Genomic DNA, 10,720 nt, shown 5'->3' on the forward strand with positions numbered 1-10,720 from the left:
GGAAAGGTATTATAATTGGAAACACCTCCAGCCTGACAATAGCCACAATGGGGAAATGCTCGAGAGCTGATTGAGAGGCTGTCCGTAGTGATTTACTCTATCTAGAATGGACTCGTAATTCTCTGTGTCATTCCGAGCAGGACCGAGAGCAGAGAATGCTGCCTGTCGTTTTTAATTTATTTGTGTGGTCATCCATTATATCCACTAATCTTTTTTATTCTTCTATTGAAACATCTACACAAGCAGGGTTTGTTCAAGCATTGACAGGGGGAAAAAAATACTGAAAGTGATCCCTCATTAAGTTTTTGCTGTCAATGTCGTCCAAGTGCTTTGACATCCAAGACAGATATATTGAATGAAATGCTCCCCAATTCTTCAGCTTTGCTGCTGACAGCAAAGGCTTGTACACTTCGTTTTCTACAAGCAAACATGTGTACTATTCTCGTTCTGTCCCCCCCAGTGCATTTCAGCTGAATGTGCTCAGCCTATTTGAAGGCTTGGGTTGGATTTTAATTGGTTCCTCCAAGCACTGTGTCGACAATATATATTTTTTTTCAATATGACAGAAAATTAGTTCAACATCCGATCCCTCTTGTCTACAGTTGTGGAAGACCATTCATCAAACTGAGCCACGGAGAGGGCTCCATAGACAAGGGAGACAGGATACCACGCTCAGGTACACTCTACAAGGGTTACACGTTCACTTCTAATTTGGTGTGCTTGTGACAGTGTTTGAAATCTCGGCGTGGTGAAATCTGTTATCAAATTATTTATGTATAATGAAGCTATGACATTTTTGCTAAAAAATGTAAAGACACTGTAAATTGAATTCAGACTGAGAAAAATGTAGTACTGAATTGTGGCGATATAGCATTATAGTGCTTAGATAAATAAAAATACATTGCATTGCATTATCACAATTACAGAGTCACTGATTTGTATTTTTATTTTTTGAGCAGCGGCGGGTGGGGGGGGGGGTGCTAAAATGGCACTTGATAACACACTTCGGAATCCAGCATGCGTCACCTCTCCCCCAGTTCTGTATATAAAAACAAAGCACCTTCGTTTGCATCAGTGGCTAGTTATAATTACTTGGTACATTTCTACCACCATGGTGTGCAGCTTGCTAGCAAGCTATGCCTACGCCCCCAAAAAAGCATCCGCTCTGGATGCCACAAGTTACAGAACAGCTCAGTGTTGCTATTTGAATTCACAAATGTTATATATTTTGTGTTAGTCCGGCCACTGTAGCTAATATGCTGGAACACAAAGCATTGTGGGTATATAGTGTATATCCATCAGTATGTCCTAAAACGTCCGGTGTGAGCTGCAGCCACCATGTTTAATACATGTTTGACTTTCCCTGAAGTGTTTGCTGTATGGACGTACACACCAACACAACACCAAGCGAGGAAGCTCGCCGCCTGCCTGCGGCATCAGCTCAGAGGCGCCTCCGTGAGACAGTTAGCTTGCGAGCTATCTGGTGGCTAGCGCCTCTCGACAAGGCATGAAATAGCTTCATGGCAACCCAGTGTGAATGTTCTCGCAAATGTCACGGATCATACGTTGATCAAATAAAAAATAAATACTGAGCTGCAAGCTGCATTCATAAATTAATGAATTATTGCAATTCAGAACTTCTTTTTAGCTAACCCTATTATTGGAACTTTAACGTTTGTTGTACAACTCTTCTGGTGCAATTAGTACAATTGGAAGTATATACAAGACTGTAGACAATATTAATCAAATAACATTTTTATAGCTTTTGAACTTTGATAAAAAGTTTCATCATTCCTACTATTTCTCAAAGACAAAGCCACTGTTTTAAGTTTGACAATGCTCCATTTATTATGCTGGAATTTGCCAGGAACCTTAAAAATTGTATGAATTAGTTGTTTTCCTGAACACTTTGCAGTTCAAATAACCATTCAATAAAATGTCAGTTTAAAAAAATGCAGTTAAACTAAAAACAATTGTCACGCAATTATCATGGGCTTGGACTGTAAGTCTACTGCATATCCTATTAATTGGATGGCTTTGGGATTTAGAGGGCCCTTTTTAGTCACAGTAACGTACCAAAACGCGTACATGACGATTATGCTTATAATAAGCTCTAAAATTAAACTATTTAGATTGACATTATAGTGTACTGCTCATGTAATTTCATCCCAATAATTAAGTCCCAAGAAAAATCACAATACAGTATTCGAATCTAACCTCCGCTAAAGATATATAAACAGAAGGTTTCCTGGTGGACCCAGCTGTGATGTGTTGTTATTGCCTCTTCTAACAGCAGAGGATCAAGTGGTTGTGTCATCAGACTATGACAGCACCCATGAAGCCAACCACAGTGACAGCAGTGATGTAGCACGCACAGAGGAGGACACAGAGGAAGGAAAAAACTCCTCCCAGAATGTCATCCTCCACCCGCTAATACCTCCTGAGGTAAGACGGGAAGTCATAAAGACCCCTTAAATGGCCCTCAGGGACATCTGTAGACAACATGGTATTTCTGTAATATACATAAACATACTCCCCCTTTTTCATCATGTTTGACTTGTACAGGACAAACCTATTCTGGCCCCCGAGCCGCTATTAATGGAAGATTTAGAGCCGATGATGAGTCAGCTAAACAATTGGAATTTTCCCATCTTCAGCTTGATGGAGAAGACTAACGGCAAATGTGGACGAATCCTTAGTCAGGTGAGCCAGTCATGCAAGGGGTCACCATTAATCCATCTCATGAGTGTTGCGTGTGCTGAAGCCTATCACAGCTGACTTTGGAAGAGAAGTGGGGTACGTCCTTGACTGATTGCCTCTAAATTGCAGGGAACATATAGACAACCATTTACACTTAACATGAATGGACAATTATAGTATATTTTGTGTTCACTAAATCTATAGTTTGTTTTGGAAATGTGGGAGGAAGCCAGAGAACCAAATGAAAACCCATGCACGCGCGGGGAAAACATCTAAAACATCTAAATCGAAACCCAGATCCAAAAATTCGAACCCTGAGGCAGACATGTTCACCACCAGTCCGTTCACAATTCATTCGGTCAATATAATATGGTTACAAATGCTGTAAAATCTGAAATTTCGTTTGGATAAGAGGTAATTTAACTTGGCTGAATGGTTTTGTCATTTGTGTTATGCTAATTTAAAACTCTAAAACTCTCCATCAGTGTGAATGGTTGGTTGTCTCTATTATGTGCCACCAATACAGGGTGTACCTCGCCTCTTGCCCAGAGTGAGCTGGGATAAACTCCAGCTCACCAGCGACCCAATGAGGACCAGCAGTTTCGAAATTGGATAAATGGTGGTGCCATTATGTTCTTCTTTTACCCCCTCAGGTCTCTTACAGGCTTTTTGAGGACACCGGTTTGTTTCAGACCTTCAAGATTCCGATCCAAGAATTCATGAACTACTTCCATGCCCTTGAGAATGGTTACAGAGACATACCATGTAAGCTTGTCCAAATCCCGTCTTCTTATGTTACAGTCAAGACCTTAACCAAGACCAAATACTATATCATCCACTCCGGGAAGATTGCATTGTTTGTTATAGTTAATTGGGTTAATCTATGGCTTCATAAAGAGGGATAAGCAGCTCAACACTGCCCTCTAGTGGAACGTGATAAACTGTCTCTGTTGTTCCCTAACTCAGATCACAATAGGGTGCACGCTACCGATGTGCTCCATGCAGTCTGGTACCTCACCACACAACCGGTTCCGGGTCTGCCCAGCCTCATTGCTGACCACAGCTCTGCTAGTGACTCAGGTGTGTCCAGCAGGATACAACGAACATGTTGTCAAGGTTATTTGTTGTCTTTGGGGATTACGCTTTATAGAGCTTGCTCTTATTAGGGTTGTGAGTGAGCTGGAGCCTGTGCCCAGCAGACTTTTGGGGAGAGGCGGGGTACACGCGGCACTGGTCACCACTCCATCGCAGAGCACATGGACAAACAACCATTTTAACTCACACTCACTTGTAAACCTAACATGCGAGCTTCTTGAATGTGGGAAGAAGCCAGAGCCGCCGACAAACATCCAAATGTATCCTTAGATGTTTTTTTTTTTTTTTTTAAATTCTTAGTCATTTAACACATCCATCCATCCATTATCGATGCCGCTTATCCTCACAAGGGTCGCGGGGCGTGCTGGAGCCTATCCCAGCTGTCTTCGGGCATACATTTTTAATTGGCTTGTGCAGATTGTAACTAGGGGTTCAAATCCGGGCTGTAATGTACTGAGTTTACATGTCCTCGCTGTCCTCAGCCGCGAATATAACGGGAATGGTGGTTATTATAAACATTTGTTAGTGTAGCATTATTTGTTCTTCGAAAAGGGGTATGTTTATGTTGCGATGAATTTGCTACTAGCTAAAGAAGCGTATTTTACAGTCTTGTTTGTTTTGCCATTAACTAAACAAATATACATTCATTTTTATTAATTTGTTTTTTCTACTCTGAGCCCAACTATAAGGCATCGCTTTAATGGTTTTAAGAGAAACCTTCAGGATTGTTTTTTTTCCCCCTATTCAAAGTTTGTCTTATCTTATTCAAGCTCAGGGCACTTCCATTCACGTAGCAAAACTATTTGAAGTCCTGAACAGCATGAAATTGCAGGCAGATTAGAATTTCCTCACAACCATATTTTCATATCCTCATTTGTATGCCTTACTAAAGCCTTCCCTTTGATCCACTCACGAGTGGATTCGAGGGTTCAAAAAGCTGTTTCTGTCTGTGTGCACGTGTACGTGTGTGTTTATAAGAATCTGTAACCCTTGATGCACAATATGTGCTCACTTTGTGGCACACCGTTCTTCACCTTACTCCCTTTGTCTTTCTCCCCTGTGGCTAGACTCCGACAGCGGAATAACTCACAGTCATATGGGCTTCCTGGTGTCAAAGACATACACTGTGTCAGAGGATGGTTATGGCTGCTTGTCTGGCCTCATACCGGCTCTGGAGCTTATGGCTCTCTACGTGGCTGCTGCCATGCACGACTACGACCACCCCGGGCGGACCAACGCTTTCCTCGTGGCTACCAGTGCTCCACAGGTAAAGTTTGAATTGAAATTGTCATACGGGCATGCACGTTGATGGACAGCAGGAGAAAGCCAGAGTACCTGTAGGTGATCCATCCTGCGGGACTAACTACTTACTACAGTGCTGCAAAACCAGTAAGACTGAAATGGCACCGTATATTGTATAAATACAGTAGATGACTTTATTTACTCAACTTGTTCTAAGTAAAGCATCTAGATGTACAAGTGTGTGTCTATGGTTGAAGTGCACCAAGCAAGAGAAAGCATTGTGTATAAATGCCTCACGTTAATTTCAGATTCACTATTGGCTAAGTTCAGGCTTTTGGTGCATTTATCATTTAAATGTTCGTATTAAATTCTCCTGAGCTACGAACATTTATAGTTGGCAAAAAGAAGCCTTAATGTTTTTGCTGCACAGCTAATTGCGGCCGACTTTACAGCATAAAATCATACTTGCTGTCCTTCTTGAAGTGTTGACAAAATGGACCAGGCAGCACAGTGTTTACACAGGGCGGTTAGCATGTCTGCCTCATAGTCAAGTGGTTCTGGTTTCGAATCATAGCTCATGTCTTTCTATATAAACTTTGCATGTTCTCCGTGTTTACATGAAATCCCAAAAATAAGTATGTTAGGTTAGTTGAAGACTAAGTATGTTAGGTTAGTTGAAGACTATAAAATTGTACATAGGTGTGAAGATGAGTGTCAATGGTTGTTTGTCTGTACGTGCCCTGTCGAATTGCTTTTACATTTTTTTTAGATCCTCATAATCTTTGTAAACTATTATAATGGCACTAGACATTTTTGTCTGCATATGCAATAATTTAAACGAAGTACATATGTCAGTCATTGTTTCCCTTTCTTTCTACCACAATTTAAATACACTTTGGTACATTTTCAACTGTTGTAAAGTGTCAGTGTTTTGTGTTTGTGCAGGCGGTGCTCTACAATGACCGTTCGGTTCTGGAAAACCACCACGCTGCCTCGGCCTGGAACCTCTTGTTGTCCCGACCGGAGTTCAACTTCCTCATCAACTTGGACCACAGGGAGTTCAAGCGATTCCGTTTCCTGGTCATTGAGGCCATACTGGCCACAGATTTGAAGAAGCACTTTGATTTTCTTGCAGAGTTTAACGCTAAGGTATTTTTGCTTTCGATGCTAACAATCAAAAAGCATCTATCTATCTATACATCTATACATCTATCTATACATCTATCTATCTAATCTGTATGTATGTGTGTGTGTATGTATGTAACATGGACATCACATTTAATCAGTCACCTTATTAATTTTTGTATTGATTCCCTAGGTGGGGGATGATCCATCTTCAGGCATTGATTGGTCCAATGAGAATGACCGGTTACTGGTCTGCCAGATGTGCATAAAGCTGGCTGATATCAACGGGCCACTAAAGTGTAAGGACCTGCATCTACAGTGGACAGAGGGCATTGTCAATGAGTTCTATGAACAGGTTGGAGAACTCTCCTTGATCACTGCTGCATATTTATGGCCATAACCTTGTGCTAATGAAGGGCATGCTGCATGTAGGGTGATGAAGAGTCCAATCTGGGTCTCCCCATCAGCCCCTTCATGGACCGAGCTGCACCACAGTTGGCCAAACTCCAGGAGTCATTCATCACACACATCGTGGGACCCTTGTGCAATTCTTACGACTCGGCCTGCCTCATGCCGGGACGATGGGTGGAACCCAAGACGGATGCCGATGAGCCTGAAAGCACAGAGAACGAGGAGGAGGAAGACACAGCAGAGGAAGACACATCCACCAGCTCAGAGTCATCACGTAAGCCTATGTGGTCTTATTACAATTCTAACATTCACATTACTACCGGATCCGAAACAACAAAAAGCTAAGGTGGAAAATGACATTGCACAATGTATGAAATATTAACCAAGTATTTCAACCAAGTACTGTATGGTTCTTTGTATGGTTATTCACTTGACTAGTTTGTTTAAAAGGGACATACAGTAAAATGAAATGCACACATAATCTCTCAAAATATTAGGGATGCTGGAATTAAATTAAAAAAGTCAACCCAAACATATTTTCTTTCAATAATATGTTCCATGCAGTTCCACTAGTTGAAACAAGCCATTCTGATTAATATGAAATATGAGTTAAGTTAATTTATACTATTTATACTGTGTTAATCCACCCGCTTTTAGCCATCTCAGAGGGCGGCCATTTTGTCACTTCTGTCGACTGAAAATGACATCACAGACCCTCAGGGCTCAGATAACGACCAATCATGGCTCACCTTTTTTTTTTTTTTTGAAGCTGAAAAAAACTTGGCTCACCTTTTTTCTGAAGCTGAGCTATGATTGGTCGTTATTTGAACCCTGAGGGTCAGTGATGTCATTTTCAGTCGACATAAGTGACAAAATGGCTGCCCTCAGAGATGGCTAAAAAGGGGTGGATTTTGTTGCTTAATTTATATTCCACAAACGCAATATTAATCCGAATGCTGTGTTTCAACTAATGGGCCTGCAAAGAACATATTCTTAAAAAAAAAAATGTTTCCATAGATTCAATGTCATTCAATAGATAGTTAACTGTTTATTTCAGGTTTAATCAGTCTTTTTTTGTTTGTTTGTTTGTTTTTTAGAGAAAGCAGCCAAGAAGAGGAGGAAAGTGTTCTGTCAGATCACCCATCACCTGCTGGAGAACCACGAGATGTGGAAGAAAGTGATCGCGGAGGAGGACCAGAAGCAGGGCCAAGGAGCAGAGTCGGTCCACGTGAACAGTGTAGCGGAGCCCATTTTGGCTACTCACGAGGAGGAAGAGGAGCCAGGCAGCAGAGAGGAGCTGGTTGAAGGGGAGGATCCCGAGGAAGGAGTAGAGGAGCCAGACTGGCCTGCGTCGCCGCAGGAAGTGGAGGAAGCCCCACAGTGAATGCCACATCCAGCCTCTTTCAGGATTAGGACAAGTGTTTCTCTTTTTCTTATACTATTTACTGAATCCTGTTTTTGCCAGCACATCACTTTAGACACAACACTGTAGATTGGGAAATGTGTGCCTAAGAATAAAAAAAAAAAAACAGGGTGGGAAATTTTGTGCTTTACACGTTTTGTCTAAATATTTGAGTTCACCAAACATTTTAAAGGAGCTTTCCATCTTGCAATACGAGATTATGCATGTACTTTGGAATACAGACTCTTTTGTAACTGTCAAGAGAAGAAGCAGACTGGCTACACAGACCTCAATCACATTGTGGTAACACGGGACTGAAGAAATTTGCTGCCAATTTATACACAATTATTTTCTGAATGCAATTATATCGACGTCCCAGTTACTTGTACTTGTGCTTCAATTTCAGCAGCAGTTTTTTTGAGTGGAGGTCACAAGGCCATATATGTTTATGGCATATAAAAAGAAGCCAATCAAATGAGGAACATTGGTGTAACTGTCATTCCTTGAACCTCGGCTGACATGAATCACTCACACAATAAATATTTATAAATGATATACCGTATGTTTTAAGTCCAGATGCTTGATCCTCATCTCACACTCTGTAACTTTGTGTTCACATGAATGATTCCCCTGACTAAAACATGAATAAGATTCTCTTTATTGTTGTAGCAAAGTATCCAAAAACGGGAACATGCATCAACAATGTTTTTCTGGACAGATTCGTATGATCACAAGGAAAGAAAGGGAATAAATCTAAGTTAATCATTCTAACTGCACTTGAAATATCTTAGGGAAGAACAGTCACTCATAAATCCATGAGATTAGATAAACTAAACTAAAGGGAATATTACATTAATGTGCTTTTTTCTTTCCATCCTTTCTGTATGGCTTCGAATTTTGTATTCTGTGTATAATTAATTCCTCCATATGTGAACCTTTAACCCTGAGGAAACTTTCAACTGTTGAGATTCAACAAAAGCTCTTCTCCAACAGTAACAGCGTTCTGGGATGTTATTGCAAGCTACTTTTGATGATGTCCATAACACACATTGAAGCACAGGAAGTATGAAATCAGGGAGCAAAGTTAAAAACAACCATACGCATCAACTGGATGAGTCTGGACTGAATAATTATGTACATCCAGAAATGTTTGCCACATCACAAGTCATGTCATGCTTTCCTGACACGTTAGGATGATTTGTGCGGATATGCATGTTAAAGTCAGTCTGAGAAGTATGATTCCCATTTTCAGCAGTAACCACAAATACTCATGACTTTGCTCTCATACACTGGCAGGAAAAAAAAAGTGCTGAACTTGGTCAGAGATGGGCAACATAAAAATGCTTCCCGGACCACACCTGATTGGTTTTCACTTTTAATAATGCCGTTCACCACAAAATGGTACACATCACTTTGTAGTACTTCCAACCATCACCTCCATTAAAGAAGATGAATGTAAAGCTCTTTTCAGCCATGATGGATTTTAGAGTTCCTGATGTTAATTGAGACTATTTCAACACGGAGAAGGGCGGATTCAGTGGAGCTAACCGGGATGCTCCGGCTTTGCACACAAATCAGTCATAGTTTCATGTTAAAAACATCCAACTTATAACGTGACAGTTTATTAACACAAATTCAACATTTAAACAATGATTAACGACCTTTTGACAGCAAAAGTTGAGCATAGCATACCACAATGCAGCCTGCGTACAAAAAAATGGCCGAAAAGTACACAATGATCAGTTTTTTTCTTCACAGGAACCGTTGACTGTTTAAAGTTATAGTGCAGTTAATTGCCCATCCCTGGTCTTGATCTCTTTAAACTGCATTACGCACTATAGTTTTTGAAAAGCACTCGCATAGGCCATAGTACTTGGTCGATTGTAAAGAAAAAGGTACAGAAATGGTCCATTTGCCAGTTTGGACATTTTCAGTAAATTTTCTAACCATAAACAGTACTTATTTGTACACAGGGGTTCAATTTTTAACCCTGTAGAGTACATCACAAAAAGTTGGAGAACAAAAATAGATCACTTTTTTTTTTCTGACAATGTATGAGGACAATGCATTTTTTTAATCACAAATAATTATATGAAAAAAATAAATACATGATTATTCATCACAAACTATAACCGCACCAATCCATAAAACTATGTAAATTACTTTTTTTTTTTTTTAAAGTCATGTGACAAACGCATTTCAAGATAAAAATGTCCCAAATGAATGAACACCACATTTTGTCAGGTTAAGAAAGGAATTGAGTCAAATCTGAGTCATGTGTAGTAAATGCTAAAATAATGCTGAGAGAATGTTAAGAATGTGTCGCTGCATGTAATTTGCAAGACATGAATCTGGGTATTTCATATAAGATTGTTCCTTTACATTCATATTGGCAGGCATATTGCTGCCTTTTTTCCATTTCAATGGCGGGTGCTTCCACTGTGAAGGAGGCTGCGGGAGTCGAGAAGGGATTTGACTGCTTTGTGAATGTATATTACATGCAACTTAGGGAGGGTTCATTTATGTAAGAGTCTAATTGCAAACCTCATTTCTATGTCCAATGTTCTGTTTCTGATGCGGCTGTATGGCAACCAGTAAACTTAGTAAATGTTGGTAAGGTGATGCATTCAGTTACTTCCTCTGAGTTGCTCAGATGAAGTAGTTGCTCTCCAAAGATCCTGTGTGCTTATTGATACAGTATTTCTCCTTGTGCTTCCACTTTGACCTACAAACTGCTTTGTAGCC

At 40.4% G+C, this 10,720-nt stretch overlaps 1 protein-coding gene across 2 annotated transcripts in view; it reads left to right on the top strand.

Annotated features, from left to right (window-relative positions):
• The window catches only part of LOC147148902 (cGMP-inhibited 3',5'-cyclic phosphodiesterase 3A-like), a 67,022-nt gene extending 58,492 nt beyond the window's left edge, over positions 1-8,530 (top strand). The window contains exons 5-14 of one of the 2 annotated variants that reach the window (XM_086027750.1): positions 603-676; positions 2,294-2,445; positions 2,566-2,703; positions 3,354-3,465; positions 3,667-3,780; positions 4,863-5,062; positions 5,983-6,186; positions 6,356-6,517; positions 6,595-6,847; positions 7,671-8,530. In XM_086027750.1, the coding sequence (XP_085883876.1) occupies positions 603-676; positions 2,294-2,445; positions 2,566-2,703; positions 3,354-3,465; positions 3,667-3,780; positions 4,863-5,062; positions 5,983-6,186; positions 6,356-6,517; positions 6,595-6,847; positions 7,671-7,957 (1,696 nt within the window). In that variant the 3' untranslated portion in view covers positions 7,958-8,530. The remainder of the gene's footprint in view (positions 1-602; positions 677-2,293; positions 2,446-2,565; positions 2,704-3,353; positions 3,466-3,666; positions 3,781-4,862; positions 5,063-5,982; positions 6,187-6,355; positions 6,518-6,594; positions 6,848-7,670) is intronic. The other variant, XM_086027751.1, reaches the window with a different exon arrangement.
• The last annotated feature ends 2,190 nt before the right edge of the window (positions 8,531-10,720 follow it).

Source organism: Filicampus tigris, chromosome 4, assembly GCF_054856515.1.
Source record: "Filicampus tigris isolate MCC_2025a chromosome 4, RoL_Ftig_1.0, whole genome shotgun sequence".
Taxonomy (NCBI): domain Eukaryota; kingdom Metazoa; phylum Chordata; class Actinopteri; order Syngnathiformes; family Syngnathidae; genus Filicampus; species Filicampus tigris.